General features: G+C 40.0%; 2 protein-coding genes and 2 long non-coding RNA genes across 8 annotated transcripts in view; 3 read left to right on the top strand and 1 right to left on the bottom strand.

Moving 5' to 3' along the window:
• The first annotated feature begins 663 nt into the window (after window positions 1–663).
• Window positions 664–4,831, top strand: LOC103379822 (protein phosphatase 1, regulatory subunit 15B). The gene is made up of 3 exons (XM_008311505.3): window positions 664–1,100; window positions 1,671–3,040; window positions 3,863–4,831. Exons 1-3 carry the CDS (start codon window positions 938–940, stop codon window positions 4,070–4,072), a joined length of 1,743 nt encoding a protein of 580 aa, XP_008309727.1. The 5' UTR covers window positions 664–937; the 3' UTR covers window positions 4,073–4,831.
• LOC112487080 (uncharacterized) lies at window positions 4,627–7,664 on the bottom strand. Its single transcript, XR_003049806.1, has 2 exons — window positions 7,591–7,664; window positions 4,627–5,438 (listed from the first exon to the last, which is right to left on the bottom strand). It is a non-coding gene; the product is annotated as an uncharacterized LOC112487080 (long non-coding RNA).
• Window positions 7,620–12,542, top strand: LOC112487081 (uncharacterized). Its single transcript, XR_003049807.1, has 3 exons — window positions 7,620–7,742; window positions 9,091–9,165; window positions 12,369–12,542. It is a non-coding gene; the product is annotated as an uncharacterized LOC112487081 (long non-coding RNA).
• Window positions 12,543–13,176: 634 nt separating this feature from the next.
• LOC103379823 (pleckstrin homology domain-containing family A member 7) overlaps window positions 13,177–18,041 on the top strand; it is an 88,417-nt gene continuing 83,552 nt past the window's right edge. Inside the window, exons 1-4 of one of the 5 annotated variants that reach the window (XM_025055916.1) lie at window positions 13,177–13,372; window positions 13,972–14,158; window positions 14,315–14,391; window positions 14,610–14,667. In XM_025055916.1, coding sequence (XP_024911684.1) covers window positions 14,076–14,158; window positions 14,315–14,391; window positions 14,610–14,667 — 218 coding nt within the window. In that variant the 5' untranslated portion in view covers window positions 13,177–13,372; window positions 13,972–14,075. Of the gene's footprint in view, window positions 13,373–13,683; window positions 14,159–14,311; window positions 14,392–14,609; window positions 14,668–14,755; window positions 14,906–18,041 lie in introns of those variants that run through there. The other 4 variants (XM_017033134.2, XM_025055917.1, XM_025055920.1 and 1 more) reach the window with 4 other exon arrangements.

Raw genomic sequence — 18,041 nt, forward strand, 5'->3', positions numbered from 1 at the left:
TCAAACACTTTTTATACCAAGTTTTATTAAATTAAATGTTTGTTTTAAATAATCAATTTAATTAATCAGTTTTCTTGTAGACATGCCTTGTTTTTCTTCTAATTTGTTTCTTTTTCCAGTTCAAAGATTCGGGGGAATTGCCAAACTACAAATTTCAGTTTTTGCTGCACTTTCATTTTTGATCATTAAATACTTTCATGTTAAGTTCAATGTAAAACACCATGCTCATTTCACTTTTCTTACGACATTATTACATTTTTAACAATAGGAGGCGCCCTTTACGGTTTCCTTGTAAGGCAGGGATCTTTTAATCTTTATTTAAACTATAAACAAATTCACAAAGACATGACGTGACGTCGACCAGTGTGCTGCTCTGATCCTACCACAAGGGACCAGAACCAAGTAAAAGCCTAAACAAACACACGAGAGCAAACTAGAAACATAATGTTCTCAGTTAAGATCACGTGAGTAAGTGTAATCTTTCCTTATATTAACGTCGATAGTTATTGTCGATGACGAGTAAATATTTACTACCCATTCGAAGTCGGGAAATTACGGGCACTTTCCTTCCGTCACATGCTTCGTAATGTGACTTTGATGATTGACAACCACAGTGTCCAATCATGGCGCGGCATGACGTCAGACTTGTTATATTTTAAGAAGTCTTACGCCACCACAGTAACGTACACCATTTTTGACTACAGCGACAACACACTACAGAGAACCATGGCGAGAATACTCAGCGATATTTGACGAAGCACAGCGACAAAAATGGCATTGACCTGCCGGAGAATGAAGCGACCGCACTTGGACGACTGTCTGTCACGCACTAATACACGGAATCTGGTGGTTTTCGACGAGGAATATCAAAATACGTGAGGATTATTGTTAATTCAGCCGCCATAGATCTGAAGAGGGGAAGGGAGAAGTGAGAGAAATGGCTTCGACCGTTGGTGCTGATAAGGTTTGTGGAGGAACGGCGGTGGAGAGGTTCGGCAGCGGAGGAATGGCGCTTCTCCCCTGGACTAAACAGATGCTGACCGTGGTGTGGGAACAGCTCCGGCTGCTTCTTCAGGTCATTTACTACACGTTTATGTCAGGTAAGCAGTCTAAATTTCGATTTCGGTCAATTGTTTCTAAAGACGGCGGGACTTAAAGTGTCACACAGTGTCACATAGAATGGCCTGTGCGGTGATATATTAATTGATATCGACCCTGTTTTGTTTACGGTCCTTGCGTGGAGTAGCTTTTCGTGAAAACGTTCCGTGCTTTTCTATTAATGACGCAGAACATATCGCTATATCACAGGACAAAAAGTAACTTTCTTGTCACGGAACAGATAATTAGAAATTACATTTTTGTAATTCTCCTTATTTTATTCATGCACATGTTGTAGAATACACATTTTTACACAATACACAAGCATTTTGACGCTGCTTTTATTTCACTTTTGTTGTATCCAAGTGGTTTTATATTATATTAAAATAAATAAATAATAAAATAGTCCTAAAAAGGAACATTTTTTTATTTGTTGTCTTTTTTTAACAGTTTTTCAGATGTTCAGCTATATATTAAAAATAAATAAAATAAAATAGTCCTAAAAAAAGCGCATTTTACAATTTAATAATTTCTAGGAACATTTTTTTTATTTGTTGTCTTTTTTTTAACAGTTTTTCAGATGTTCAGGTTTGAAGTTCACCTGAGAATCACAGATGAGAATGGGCAACACATCCAGCACATGAGTTCAGCAACAAACCCATCGGAGTCCTTTCTGTTCACCTCGTTGTTTGACGGAGAAGGTGGAGTCATGGTTGGGGGGACGAATCACTTGTCAGACTTCTGCGCAGATGTTAGCGAGACCTTCTCTGGGAAATCCACTGCTGAGGCCCTGTTGTCCAGTCTACGTGCTGATGACATCTGCTGTGGACTCGTGGATGACTTTGTGTCTAGAACAGCTGGTAAAGACGACGGAATCCTTCTTGTAGATCAAGCTACCTGGAAAATGGGCTTCCCTGGTGACTGGAACATCTTCGTGTCAAGTGGTGACGGCTTGAGTTCAAACGAGACCTGCCATAACAGTGGTGAGAAGTTCTTCCAACAGAATTTCACAAAAGCTAAACATTTCAAGGAGGATACATCTGAGGAGGATAGAAGCTGTAACTGGAGTAGTGAGGAAGACCAGAACATAGTAGAATTTGACAGTGAAGAGAGTAAGGCCCTTTGGGAATCTCTGTCAAAGTCTAGTGATCCCTACAACCCCTTCTTTTTCTCTGCCTGTATTTCAACCAATACAGACATGGGGGGAAACAAAAATGAAGTAAAAGACAGTGCCAACACTGACACTATGTCAGTGGGCAAGGCCAGCGAGGAGAGGTCAGGGCCTCGAGGCCTAAACATCTGGATCAGTCGCTCTGACAGTGAGAGCAGCTGGACCAGCTCCGGCAGCTCCAGTCCTGACATAGACAAAGAGGAGAGTGAAAGACTTTGGGACTTCTTCAGCAGTCCAGCAGACCCCTACAACCCCCTGTGTTTCACTGCATGCACAATCAGCAGCACATCTCCTCCATGTCCCACCACCACAGTCTCTAAAGCACAGACCTCACTGCCTGTACCTTCCACCAAGTCTGATTCGGACGATAAGGAAAGCAGTTTCCCTCCTTCATCTGAGGATGAAGGATGGAAAGAGGATGAAGAGGAGCAGCTTTGGAGATCCCTCTGCCCAGACAACGACCCGTATCACCCGCTCAACTTTCAGGCCTGCCTTCAGAGCTCCCAGTCAAAATCACGACAAGTTGAGAAAGATTGTGACTATCCTAACGTTCGTCGCAGAAAAAGGTCGCCTACTAGGGGCAAAAACTATAAAAAAGATCAGAGTACAAGCATAAAACACACACCCAGCAAGCCTATTCTGCCAGAGAGGCAGATAAAACGACACTCCCATCCAGAAAAAACACTGGTGCCTTGGAAAAGACCTGGACAAACGCCTCATTCTCATCCAGAAGATCAAAATGAAAGCAAAACCAGCCGTAGTCAGAAAAAGGTAATTATTATTTAAATAAAAATAGTTTTAAAAGTAGCGAAAGAACCCTGAATTTTTTGCAGTTTATGTATAAAGAGTCTCATACTAAGGAGATCTCAATACTTTGTTTGTACTTTGCTAACTTCACATCAAAACTTTTAACAATGGCCAGAAATTACCAAATATGTTTTCACTAAATTATCTAGTGAATTAATATGATTCTAGATAAAAAAAACCGAAATATAAAATAGATATAACAAAACAAAAAAACTAGAATATTTGAGGAATTTATTGATTTTTCTTTTTTTTTCTTAAATATACAATAGATATAACAAAACAAAAAACTAGAATATTTAAGGAATTTATTTTCTTTTTGGTATTTAAGCATTTTCAAAGATGTTACACCTTTTTCACAACACGCACACTGTTCTGAACCGTGTGTCATTTAGAGTTGTTTTGTGTCAGTTAGCAACCCTGCTCGTTGCTATGACTAAGATGGGTCATGTGACCACATTGAGTCAGCAGAGAGTTTAGCTCCCACTTAGACTAATGGAGTTGCAGCAGCATTACTAAGTCATTTTAACACCATTGTTCCACGTTGCATCAGATTTTAAAACAACCCCACGGCAGAACAAAACAAGTCATGATGTAAATTTAGGCCTAAGTTCATTCAGAGAGCTCTCCTTATAGTCTATAAGCCAATTTCAACACAGATTTCTTCTGTTCATTTGGGTCAGTAGCTAAGTGCTAATGTAAAACAATCAATCAAAATAATATGGAAGTGTTGAATGAGTCCATCCCTGTAACGGAACAGGTCTGATCTCTCTGTTTCTCTGGATTTAGGTTCGTTTTTCCCCTCTTGTTCAAGTCCACGTAATGAGGACGTGGTCATTTGCCCACCAAGCATCTCGCAAAGGACACTGGGATGTGTTGGTCAGAGATCGTGAACGATTCCGAAGGCGGATCCAGGAAACAGAGGAGGTCATTGGCTGCTGCTTCACCCAGGCCCACAGAGAGAAGATGCAGGCGTACCTGGACGGTGCCTTGACATGAAGGATAATTTAAAAAAACAAACCTTTGGAACACTGAATAGTTAATTTCCTTTTATGGATGAGAACTGGTGATTGGTTGCAATGCAACAGTGTTTTTGATTTAGGCCAATTAGAAAATTTGATGTTAGGCCAATTTTTACTGTTTGGTGTGATGTTGAACAACTTTGTACCTCAAAAGGTTTTATACATTGAGTGATTGTTGCACTGGCTGACACTTTTCTCATTGTAACCTCAACATCAATTAATGGAATGTTGTTTTGTATGCCTTATTTATATTTATATATATATACATATATATATATACATACATATACACACTGACCTAGTAATGTAACCTGTGTATTTATGCCCCATGGAGCTTGATCTTATTTTTTAAGTTTGTGTGTCAGTGTGTGGAAGATAAAACCGACCACAGCAGTGGAACTAACAGTAGATGATGACCATTAACAGCAGAGCTTTACAGTACAAAGTGTTTTATTTAAGCATGATGGTGGATATGTAGAAATCCTGGTGCGATGTTCGTGTTTTTCCTTTGATGTTTGACTTCCTGTCTTGTATTTGAATTTGCATATACAGGCAGTTAATAGGTGGCCTTTTTAGCACTGAGATGGAAACATGTTTTTATTATTATATTCACTGCAAAGATTCAAACACTGTCTGGTGTAATTCACTTCATGCAGCTGGAAATATGTCAAACATTTTGTAGCAAAGAAAAAAAATCAGTAGGTTTTGTCAAACAATAAATGTTTTAAATGATCAATTTACTACAATGGTCTTTTTCTGATCAGTGTTTAAATAAAACCCATCTCAACTGTTAAACTCCTGCTAAAACTCCATGACACACTAGTTGCTGGAAAAAATTCAAACTACAAAATCAGTTTCACATGTCACCTAATTTGGACACACCCAGTGACGCTCTGGGTGAGGTTTCTGCTCAGACAGACCTGGCTGGTTTAGTAAAGGGTGAACAGGTTGAAAATAACTCAGCAGGTCAGTATTGACCTGTTACCACAGCTAAAAATCTGTGTTAAATACCAAAAAAGACACTAATCTGACTACAAGAAGTCCCCTGTAATTTTAAGGCTCCCTCTTCCTAATCCCTCCTCCTCACCTTGCACACGCTCACTCAGGAGGATTTAATTTCCCAGGAGGCTCCGAGTCTCCATGCAGAACCAGCGGTGAAAGACTGCTGCAAGACAAGGGTTAAAAACACACAGTATGATGAAATGAGTTTCCTGAGGGATGAAATCAATTAACAGGTACACACACAGACACACACACACACACAGGATGGTGCAAAGGTGAGCAATCGCTGACACTGCTTGTTGTTGTACCGACCAGCGCTGGGTCTTTTGTTGACAACCCACCTGCAGAAAATAAGAATAAATATTCATGTAATTCATCTCCTGCTGGTGCTGCACATTCACAGTGAACCAGAATGGAACCAAAAATAACAATCTGAAAACGTAAATAGTCAATGACCGTGTTGCCTTGTTACTTTATGAATAATGATAATCTTTGCATTGAAAACATCCTTGAATTTATAGCACTGTTATTAAATGAGCATCCTCAATGAAGACTGCAAGTGAATGTTAGTGGTCTGTGATTGTTTTACTGCAGTCACACATCTTTCAGCCATGTTCTTAGCAACTGACGGTTATTTCTAGCACATAGTTCAACTTGTGTTTGGTGATATTTTGAATAAATATTTAAAATATGGGTTGTTGTTCTTTACTAAACATTTTTTGTAAATACATGAAGCATTGTGTGACATTTGTGACTTAAAAAATTTAGAAAAACTTAATACACTCTTTTTAGTGTCAAGTCGCCAAATTCTTCCTCTAACACTAGAGGATGCCCAAGTACCATCGGTGGTATGCAGACCACAGTTTGAGAACCACCATTATTAAAGCTGAAAATATTTAGTTTACTTGCTCTTCACAACCCAATATTATTCCACTTCTGATGCTGTCATTGCCGTTCTTGCGTCACCAGTACTGTATGTTGTTTACACCTTATGAAAACATGTGTTTTTCTCCATGATGCAAGACCCGGGAGCTGCTTTCATCAAGAGCATCTGTAAATGCTCTGGCTTTGTTTCAGAGGCTAATGATGTTGACATGTATTTGGTTGTGAGGCAAAAACTGTGAACCGTGAGGTCAGAGCACTGCTGTTGGTGTCCTTTGTCCATCTGACCTGTGGGCTGGACCAACACCTGGTGCTTCCATCATTAAATCTCCTCAATGATTTGGCGTCATCGTGGTCCAGGACCTGTGACGCCCCAGTTAGAACCTGAATCCACTGCCTCGGTGACCACTTCTCCTGCTCTCGTCTTCACTCTCTTTTTGGACCCTCTCCTCATCTCCTCCTCCTCCTCCTCTCTTCCTCCCCCGTATCATTAACTCTGTGGCCCAGACAACCTCGTCTCTAAGCAACAGGCAGCAGCGAGGAGGCTTTGAAAGGATTGCAGGTGATTGCAGCAGCAACAATAGAATCAGCAGCAGTGGAGGCAGTGGGACACACACACACACACACCGACACACACACACAGGCGGCTGCCCCTCTTATTCAGCTGCCACAGACCTGTGTCTCCTGGGTCACAATTAGCCGATGATGCAACCTGGCAGCTATTGTGTCTGATGTCAACTCGTTCAGTCTGAGGACATGAGACGCAAATGGCAACAAAGCGAGGGTCCGGGGTTTTACAGAGTCTGTGCAGAAGGTGGAGATCAGCTGCACACTGTTGAACACCTGCTGTTTAATACAGTGTAAATGATACAGCCTGGTCACACAGTGGAGGAGTGGTTAGCTCTTTTGCCTTACAGCAGGTCTTGTTTTTTTATGGAATTTTGGAGTAGAATACTACTAGTATTCTAGTTTCAGTCCAAACACATGCAGGATCAGTCAGGATCATTAGTACTCCTCCCTCACCCTGTGCCTGTTGCTTACCTTCCTCTTCCTCTTTTTCTCAGGGTATTATGAACCCATGTAAAAGCCCTTAGCAGGACGGTACAGTACACAAGGCACGAAAATATCTATTTATAATCGTCTCCTCCTGTAACGCTGCCAAATGTATTTTTAAAAATTGAGCGTTGGAAGCTAATAATAACCCAACTCAGAATATCACTCAGACATTCAGTCAACAACTTGTGGTCAAGTTAATCATGAGGATGTGCTATGCTATGGTTAGCAGGCTAGCACAGAGCGCCATTGTCCTGAGTAAATATTCGCATTTGCACAAAACATATTAATTGTTGTAATACTAATACTTCTTATTTTGGGTTTTATTGGCAGCTCTTTAACTTTAGAGTTCCTTTACTGCCACCTATAGGTCTAGGTATACACTAGCTAGTAAATATTCCGCCCAGAAACATCACAATATCGTACGGAAAAAAAGAGAAAGAGAAATAAAACAGATCCCTGCTGATAAACAATATTCTTTTGTACTGTCTTGGAGGTTCGCACGCAAGTTTGATGAAAAAAAAAATCTCAGCCATTGTTTATTTGAACACAACATACCGTGAGAGATGAATGTCTTTGACTATAATCTCATGTCTCCAGAAACCAGCTGCGGCCGATAATGAGCCAAAGCCGTGTGTCCTCGACTCACAGGAGTATTACATATGGAATTGTCAGGACGACAGAGCAGCTAATAATTCATACAGATATACGTAAGTCATGTAACCCTTGCATCACACCAAAGATGTTTCAAAAGCTTTTATGTATGTTTTTCTTTTTTTAATAATAATTTTATTATATATTTTCTAAAAATGTACGTTATTATGGAATTGGATATCACCTGCGTCGTGACTACAGTTTAGTATTTATCTATTTTTAAAAGTCTGGTGGTGTAGCTTTTGTTACAAACAAGAATACACAGCATCGCTGTTGTCTACAAATCAAAAGAAAGTAGCAACATTGTTCAGAGAAAAATGTCCCTGACTGCGTGACTTTGCTGCCCTCCTGTGGTCACAATAAGAATAGCATTTTCAACAAAAGATTTCCATAATGACGTCATCACCGGAATAGAGTTAAGATTATTACTTTGTATTTTTGTTATTGCTTTTAGATTAGATTTGCACCATTTGAAGGCTGAACATACACACATTTTTTTAATTATTTCAAGATTTATCTTTCTTTATTGTTGTCCTTTTTCTCTTTCAAGTGAACAACTTCCACATTTTACATCTTTATTGTGGTGTTTTTAATCTTCTGCTGCATTTTTTTTATTTATTTTTTTTGATAATTGTGCAACAAGGATACGACTTAGGATACGTAAATAAATAGGCAGCATTTTCACATCTGGGCTTCTCTGGCTTCACCCATGCAATGAGATCCAGGGTTTGAGACAAGAGACAAACTGTTTGTCTTTCATATAACCTTAGGACAAGTCCATATGGGTCCAATATCTTTCTGTGACTTCTGCCATTTCTAATAATGTTTTCTCAGTTTGTGTCTTTGTTTTCCTGTTTACAACCCCCCCCCCTCCCACCCCCACATATTCTAGTTGTTGTTTTTCTCATCTAACAGCCTGCAGACAATGAGGATCAAATATATTTTATTTTTTCACTTCCTGTGTGGCCCTGGAGACCTGTAGGGCTTTATTGAGGAGGTAACAATACGAGGCGTGTTGGCGTTATTGGCTTTTGGGGAGTTTGATTTGTTGTGAGTCATAAAAAGTGTTGACTTAAATAAATGTCACTGATATTGTCTTGTCCTCTGTCGCACTTTCTGCAGTTAAATTCATGTTATTCCTCTGACATAGACTTAAGAGAGGCCATTGAGTTATATTTGATTTACCAGCTGATTTATTGTGGCTTATGTACGGGTTTTATTTGTAAATTACACAGTAAGTGGCAGCATGAAAAATCTGGATTCAACCAGTGGTGAAGAAAAAGAAATAATGAATTAGTCAAACTGCATGAACAAAAGGTTACAAAAACATTTTTGAGATGATGAATAAATATGGACATTTGTGTTTAACCACATTCATCATCATATCTTCTACTTTTACTTTAGTTGCATACCACAGTGAGGAAACACAGTGTGTCGAAATCCAAATTCTCAATCAATGACAGGATTCTGGGATTAAAGGTGAGCAAATTAATGTGTTATTCAACATTCCTGCAGCCTGATGGTACTGTACGCTGCCCTCTCAGTGTGACGTCCCAGCCTGTGTCCTTTTCTTTTTTCTGAGCAGTTTGCTGGTGTTTCTTTCTGGACAGCTGGCTGTAGTTTTTTTGGGTTTTTTTTTTTTTAAGCACAAAGATCATTATATCCCTATGCGTTACTTCCTGTAAGTCCTGGACAATGAATGCCAAAACCAAAACAACAAAAAGATTCATTGGTGACTTTCAGAGTATATTCAGCGTTTCTGTTTACCTACAGTCAGTACTGTTTGTCTAACTGCTGTCAGGGGTTTGTACCAGTCACGCTCTCACTCAACTCTCCTTCAGGTGATAAACACCGCTTTAATTCAGGAAGTCTGAGTCAGGAAGGGATGAAGCAGAGTTTAACCCGCGGCCTTTTGTAAAGTTACAAGGTCCTGGAACACAAGGCCGTGTGTGATTCACTGCTCATCTACATGAGATACAGAGAGAGAGAGAGAGAAAAAAACAGAACAAAACAAAGTGAGGAGTCTTTGTGTGAGTTTCCCCGGGTGTCTTTGCCACCTGAGATTTTTGCAGCTCTGCCAATGAGTGTTGACGCAACATGGACAAAGGATAAGATTCCTGAATGGTTGAAAGCCTTGGTTACTGATTCCAACCGCAGACATGACTGTGTCTTAAAGAGATGTAGCTTAGTGTTTCACTGCACAGTTGTCCTTCTACTTCCTCGTCTCTGTGAACAACAAACCACACTCAAAATAAAAACAGGCTGAATCATCCTGATAATGCTTCAGAATTCTGTCTTTGTCTCTGGTAAAATAAATCACTGTAATACAATCATTCAATAGAAATTGCAAAACAATTGCAACAACATCAATAGTTTAAGTAGAGGTTGATGTGTGATTTATGTATGTATATGTTTCCACACTTTCCTCTCATCATATGTGCCATATTTTCAGATTTCATTATTTTCATGTGCAATTCCTCATCTATCCATCCATCGATCCATCCAGATGTTTGTGTGGCACTTTTCAGACATTTCAGACTTCGAATTTTCCATAAGGGGGCGCTGTTTATTCACTCTCAGAACAACAACTGACTTCAAAATGTTAAAAGAGCAGGAGCTGCAGGTTTTTATTTTTCCTGTAGGGGGCGCAGGTTACATTGGACCTGGTGTTAAAGGTCAGAAACCCCAGGCGGTAGAACTGTGCACATGATTAATGCCGTTAGATCTGGTATCAGGGTTTTTGTGTGTGTGTGTGTGTTCATTGTGTGAAACACAAACCTGTTGTTGAGACACTTCACTATTATAGTATTATAGCCTGCTGTGACGTTTGTGTTGGAAACACATGAAGCTTAGTTTTTGCTGTTTGTATTTATTCCTAACACGAGCCAAAGAAAGTTAACGTCCTAAAGAAAATACCTCAAAATGTCAGGTGCACTCTGTCTATTTTCTGATATTGATCCAGATCTGGTCAAAGGTTCGTCCTACATCCGGCTTCCTGTGTATAGACTCTGTTTCTGTCACACATCAGAGCAGGATCATTGAGATACAGACACAACAGGCGCAGAGGGACAGATTAAAACACCCACTGTCTACTGTCTGCACAAACACACTGTTCTTTATTCCACTTTCATTTGAGCAAAACAATAGCTGTGGTACAAATGTCACACATTTCCATCCAGATGAGACCATAACACTTTGCCTCCGCCACAGCCCAAAGGATTCAGCCTGCTGTGCCGGGGCAGGCGCTGGAGGAAAAGAACCGTAATTCACTGACAGAAGTCAACAAGACAGAGATAAACACAATGGAATGAAATGTCTGGGTGGAAATAAAAAATGTCAAAATGATGGAAAATGGGGAAATAAAATGGCCAGTGTGACTGGGGAAATGGAAGACAATCCAGATCAGTGCGGTTCAGGAAATTAACTCAGGGGGGGAAGTGACAGCAGCAATCAGCAGGAGACTACATTTACGTGTCTGTAGGCATTTATGCTGATATGATGACGGATTAAATATGGGGGGCGTGGGAGCAGAGGGTGGGCATAGTCAGGATTTGATCTCATTAGACCAGAAATAGGAAAAACAAATGTAGTTTATTGAGAATAGATTCAGTTACTGTAAATATGCAGGAGGAGGGATTCAGATGATTTCTGTTTATCCATCCATCCATCATCCATCCATCCATTCGTCCATCTATCCATCCATCCATAAGTTGTCTGGTTCATTCAAAGTGGATCAAGAAAAGACCAATGTCATCAGCCTGTGATATATGACCCAGAGAAGTAAAACGCCTTACGTGATGTTAACTCGTACGTTTTATCAATGCAATCATTTGGTTTGCAAATGTGTACCTTATAGTCAGCAGCTTCCACACACAGTGGTAATATTAGCTCCATAAATGCTTGGCAGTGGTGTCACAACCAGAGAGAATAAGAACTCTCTCATTGTTATGTTGTTGACATAGTCTGTTCACATGTATCCACTGGTATAGACCAAGAAAACACACACACACACACACACACCACAAAATAGTGGCAAAGAAAAGTCAGCAGATGTTAAATAAGGTCAGGTGCTAGTGACACCCACATGGTTAAGCTGAATCAGTTCAGTTCGAGCCACACCTTTTAGGGATCGTATGATGAGCTGACAGTGTAGAATTTCCACCAAAAATATGAGCAGGTTTATTTTTTTACAGGTCATCAGATGTTCAACTGGATTTTTTTGGCTTTTTAAATTTGGGTGAGGTTTTCAAAACCAAGGCACCATCTAAAAACGCTCTTGAAATCAAATAAAGTAAATCATAGTTAACAACATCACAACTCAGTCATCGTCAAAATGATCAAACATGATTCTATACTTGCACATTAGAAAAACCCTTGATATAGAAAGAAGCTTTAAAAAGTCAGTATAAAGATTTATTGAAAAAGTAAAATGTAAAATTGAGGGATTCAAAATTTAAAGAGTTTACAGTTTTATAGCTCAGTGTTACCCAAAGAGAGGTCAAAGTTCACAAAGCAAGTCAAGCTAGATTAGCTATAATAAAATCAAACTAAGCTGAAAATCTTGGTTCCACAGTGTAGCAGTTAGCGCGCCTGCATCCATTTAACAGCAACTTTAAATTATAGAAGTAAAAAACAACTTTAGGTAACTGTACTATTTAACAACCTTTGACCTGTTCTTTCAGGTTGTTTTTCTCTGGACTCATCTGAAATACCAGTGTGTGTCTCTCCATCACGACGTCAGCCGTGAACGAGGAACATGCTGATCACATCAACATGTCTTCCTGGTCTCCACACTGCATCCCACGCTTTTGGAAATTATTGTTTTCAGAGAGGAAATTCCTGCTGAATGAACTTCACAACAAGGTGAGCTGTGTGTGTTCCCAAGAATGGATTTGAAAATAACAGGGCTGCGAAGACAACGTGCCAGGATGGTGTCACGAGCACGCCACCACATGCCTTCAGGATATGGAGTCTGGGTGGAAAATGAGATTCCAGTGAGCTCAGAGTTCCTGATGAGTGAGTAAGAACAAACTGTCTGACAAGTGACAGAGGCTCCTATTTACATTAATGAGCCACTGAGGAAAACCAACACGGATGTGTGTGCTGCACGTAAACACTGCAGCCTGAGTGACACACAGAGCTGCTACAATCACCAACTGTAAGGTCTGAGGAGATTTCCCTCTTTATGCTCTTTTTAATTCCCCAATAATAACTATGTTAGCTTGAATAGAGTCAGCGAAAACACCGTTGTATCACAGAAACACTCTGTGGTTAAATAATAAATGGTGGAAAGTTGAAGCAGTAAAAGTGACAAACTCCTGTTATTTCAACATCAGTCAATGACTCTGTGTTCTCTTTTGACTGCGTTCAACCTTAAAGCTATGTTAGAATTAAAATGAAAGTCAAAATAAATCAATAATGAATAAAGCTTTTCTTCAAAGGAAGTCACGCTGGAAGTGAAAACGCAGCCAACTTTCTAGCTTGAGGAGTAGAATGCAGTTCTTTATGAATAACTTACTACAGTAACTCTGTTAGGAAACATAACAACTCAGACACAGTTTAGACTCCATTTTGCCATTGATAATAACTGATTGACATAATGTTTAAATGGCAAAATCATCCTTGTGATGCCATTTGTTCATCGTGTTGATGGACAACCAGAGGTGTACAGGGCTAACGTACGGACGTATCCCCAGAGAAAACCTATATAACACACAGGTGGAATATTAAAAATATTAGCCAAACGATTTTAGATTGAAACTATTAGCTAAGGTCTATTAGGCGCCACCAGCTTCTAGCTAATAACAAAATAATTATTTCTTAACGTTTTTATTATTTGAATTTATTTATATTATTAGAATGATACAAGAGAGATACATGAACACACAACTCTATAGTCACCACTTCACGTTCTATTTTCCCACAGCATTGGCTTTACTCACAGTTTTCTCACAGTGAAAGCTGTTACGATGCCTTCAATGTCTGTAGGAAACGTTGAAATATAAAACTAATCAACGAGTCGTGAACAAGTTCACGTTTCACTTTTTGAAAATTAGTAACATTTTAATGCTATAATCAGGGCAGCAATGATTATTAAACAAAAAACAAATAGTAGAAAATGTAATACAGTATGCTTTTACGAAATAAAACTGACCAAAAATGCTTTATGCTGATTCAGGGTTATGTGGCTTGTACAAAAGTTTTCACAAGACACGTCGCTCAAATATGTTGACGACCATTGGCCATTTTGGTTCCGGCTTCGATCCTTATATGTACGGACTTCAGCTGCGTCCCTGAAGGCATCACCGTGCTTGGCGTAGCGGTGTTCACTGAGCTCCCGGGAGAGACTGTGCAGAGGGAATGAGGTGAAGAGGACTGGAGAGCGGATCATGGCGGCGCCTGACGGGCGGGACACCCTACCTGAGCACTGGTCGTACGGTGTGTGCGGGGACGGGAGGGTCTTCTTCGTCAAGTAAGTGCCACAATGAGCGCGTCACGGCACCGTGTTCTGTCGCTCTGGCGGCAGTTGTTTCCTTCCCGGTAGTGTAACAGGTGTTTATCTCCGCTCTCTCCCTCCTCTCCCCCTGTCTTCCTCCCACTCCTCTCTCTCTCTCTGTCCGTATGGCAGCGATGAGACCCGGAGCACCACCTGGCTTCATCCTCGCACTGGTGAACCGGTCAACTCTGGACACATGATCCGCTCAGGTAGTTAAGGTCTACGGGTTCTACCCGGCAGTTGGAATCCTTCCTCCTTCCCGCCTTCATTTTCCTCTCTTGTTTACTTTGCCTTGTTTTTTCATTTCTTGTTTGTTTTTGCTTCGTACAGCACGAGTTTACCTGTGTGGGCCCAGCCAGAGGGGAGGGCTGCCAACTTCGTAGTGTCACGGTTAAAAGTGTGGTGTGTTTATTTTTATTTTTTCCAGATCTACCTAGAGGATGGGAGGAAGGATTCACGGAGGAAGGAGCCAGTTACTTCATAAAGTAAGTACCGGCTGTAAGTCACCTGCGATTTCCATAGGAGTGAGCGTGCAGCTTAATATGACTCCTGCCTCTAATTCCCTGCTGGAAGCAGCTCTAATCATCCCAGGACAGATTGGTCTCGTGGAGGAATGGCTGAGGCCAACCTGCTGACCCTGGGATGACCTCCCTGGGTCACACCTTCAAAAGAACCACAGGATCATAGTGTTCCGTTTGCTGGAATCCACAAACACGCATGCTGGTACAGTTATCTAATAATAAGAGGGTTGTGAAATTGAATCTAGACTTGGCTGTTTATGTGTGGCTTCTCTTAAGCCGAGGAGAAAAACTACAATTTTTTCCCCCACATTTCCCAGTTAGCCACATCATGCACTTGTATGCACTAGTTGAAGTGGGAACAGAACAGACCCAACCTTAGTCTGAGTCAATCTAAAATGTCTAAAAAAAAGACAGAAACACTATAACGTTTTGCTGTTGACAAATGACAGGACAAATGTCCTGAATGCTTCTGCACAAGCCTGGTGTTTTTTTTCCATATGTAATTACATAAATTGTACACCTGTGTGGCTCAAACTATGGCCCTTGTACCTCTGGTGGAATTTAACTCTAGTGGTATGCGAGGGAATCTGAGTTCCACTAGGATTAGATTACTTACTTAGTTGTTTCACACACTTACAGCTGCCATATATTCTTGTTAGTCCTGTGTGTTTGGCTGATTAATAACATTTGGAATGCAGTTCATTAAGGTGTCAAGACAATACGTCTGCATACCTTCAGACTGTATACATTTCTATTACTACCTAATGAACAACCTCAGATAAGACACTGTTGATACGTTTGCGATATTATTAAACGTCTCCTTGAGAACAGCTGGTGAATGAGGCTCCTGATTTTTCTGAGATGCCTTCACTGGCTGGTTCTCCTGTGTCGTTCACAGAATTGAAAAATTGACTCAGCCTTTTTACGATACATGAAATAAATACAGAACAAGGCGACTGATGGTGAAATGAAGCAGATAATGAATCACAAGTGAAAATAATCAAGAAAGAAAATGGAAATCAGCGGATGCAAAGTATTCACTGAAATTAATCTTTTATCGACTTCTCCTCAATATATACTGTAGTTATTACTGTTTAAACTTAAACACAAAACAAGTAAAATACTTACTGCTCTACCCATTGACCTGAAATTGTAATAAAATAACATGTCATTTGAGAGAAATGTCTTTGATTGAACTATTTGTCATTCCAAATGTTCCCTCAGCCATCCATGCCTCTCCATTCTGTATTTTTATCTGTGTGGGTTTGTTTTTTTCTAAGACTCTGTGGTGGATCAGTGATTTCTGTGGCTAATGAATATTCATAGGTCTTTAAGTCTTTGGAAGATGGAAAATTAACATTCTTTCTCCGTCAGGTTCTGACAGTTTACTCCATACGCAGCTGTTTCTGAGGCTGCGCGGTTATCTGTAAATCCACAGTTTGTGAGGTTTGGCTGTTTTATGGCTGTTCAATGCTGAGCTGTTGTGTTGGCAGAGATGTGAGTGTCATTGATGATAAGAGAGGGCAGGGAGCACTTCTGCTGCTGTTGACAGAACAGGCTGTAAGTGCAGACTGTGTCCTTTATTTCCCAGGTAGAAACTGGTTCAGATTTTAGCGCTGGATTAATCTTCATTCACTATCTTGTCGTGATAGATTTCTGCCGCTAAATTTACTGTTTTAACTGTCGGTTTGTGACTCAGACATAGGTGGTGTGCACAAACACACACACACACACACGCACACACACACACACACAAACACCTTTGTCTGAGTCACCTGTATTGTGTCTGATGTGACTCAAACACAGACGGTGTGTGTGTGTGTGTGTGTATCCTTTGCTGTCACTCTTAAAAAAAAAACCAACCACAGAACAGGCAGTGACTGTTATTAAGCGTCTCAGAGTTTCAGATTCTCCCCTCTCTTCTGCCACAGTCAGGAGACAGAGATAGACGTGGTATTATAAGATTGATTAAGATTGGTAATTAAATAAAAATGCTCAAAGCTGGATTTAAGTTACAGAATACTGAGCAGATTGGCAGGAATCCTTTAAAATACAAAGCTAAAATAGACAGCCAAGATGGAAACTTTGGAATTAAAACTGTTAAAACATTTTTAACAGTATTTCGATGTTCTGTATGTTCCTGTCCAATCACGGAGAAGGAACTAAGCCATTATTTAAGCAACAAAACACCTGATCCCCATGTGAAGAAGACACAAAAGGCTCAAGTTAGGCAAATGAAAAGCGAATTGTTTTACGAATTGTTTTACCCATATAAAACAATAGTTTCTTTATTTTAATCCAAATAAATTTTATAATTTCTTAAAAAAAATTTCAGTAGTTTCCTGGCTCACAAAGTGCCTATCATGCATCAGTTTATCCAAATCTCAAAAGGTTGCGTCATGTTTTAAATCACAGACTAAAGAAACAGACTAATTTTACAAAATAAAATAGTTGTTTACACTTTATAAACTAAATCAAAGGTATGAGTTCAGTCGTGTCGGTGGTTTTATGTGACCTGGACATGTTTGCTCCAGGTCTTTTCTTAGTTTCTGGTTCGGAGTGTTTGTGTTCTGTGGCCCTCTCCAAACTTTAATCAGCTTATGAATGGTATTTTCTTTTCTTTTTTTTTTTTTTACAAAATCAACAAGGTGAAGTCGTAACAACCTTGGAATCCAATATCCTATTCACATCTAAGGGGGGGGGGGGGGGGGGGTATTCATCCAGAGGCGTGTTTATATAAGCCCTCTCCAGGGCTGCAGCACTCTCTGCTCTCAACTATCTTCCAACCAAAAATGTTTTTCATCTTTTATTACTTGATGAAAAATAAGCACAGTTTCCACTTGGTCTGAGCTTTTCATCACCAGGACTCACTCTCTGTTCTTCTGCAAACAGACAGGAAATAAGTCCAGTTTAAATTTTCATTGTGTTTGTTGGACCGGAGTTTGGATTGTGTTGTCATTTTGAAGAAATAAACTCTGTGGCTCAGCTGCTGTTACAAATAATTCACAGCTACAGTATGTGACTCTACTGTGTATACCAGGAGCCGACAAACACTTCAATGGCAGCCAAGGTAGAAAAAAAACCCAAAAAACCCAAGGACCAGATGCTCCCCTAACACAGAGCATGTAGAGTTGCTTTAACTCCCTCAACTGCCGGGGGGCGCTGTAAACGTGGTTGAGTCTGAGTTTAAAGGAATTCATGCCACATTGGAAATTGAGATTGTGTTTTTGATGTTATTGACTTTGATCACATGGTAATTGTTGATCAAGTTATAAGACACAAAAGGTTTGGAGCAACAGCTGTGCTGTCATTTCACTCCTGCCATATGCGGATGTTTG

The sequence above is a fragment of the Cynoglossus semilaevis genome, chromosome 6 (genome assembly GCF_000523025.1).
Source record: "Cynoglossus semilaevis isolate Cse_v1.0 chromosome 6, Cse_v1.0, whole genome shotgun sequence".
Lineage (NCBI taxonomy): Eukaryota > Metazoa > Chordata > Actinopteri > Pleuronectiformes > Cynoglossidae > Cynoglossus > Cynoglossus semilaevis.

Excerpts from the sequence above, each read along its gene's own strand:
- LOC103379822 (XM_008311505.3), top strand. The coding sequence starts at position 938 with ATGGCTTCGACCGTTGGTGCTGATAAGGTTTGTGGAGGAACGGCGGTG. Across the intron at positions 1,101-1,670 it reads TTACTACACGTTTATGTCAG|TTTTTCAGATGTTCAGGTTT; the intron begins GTAAGCAGTCTA and ends TTTTTTTAACAG. Across the intron at positions 3,041-3,862 it reads CCAGCCGTAGTCAGAAAAAG|GTTCGTTTTTCCCCTCTTGT; the intron begins GTAATTATTATT and ends CTCTGGATTTAG.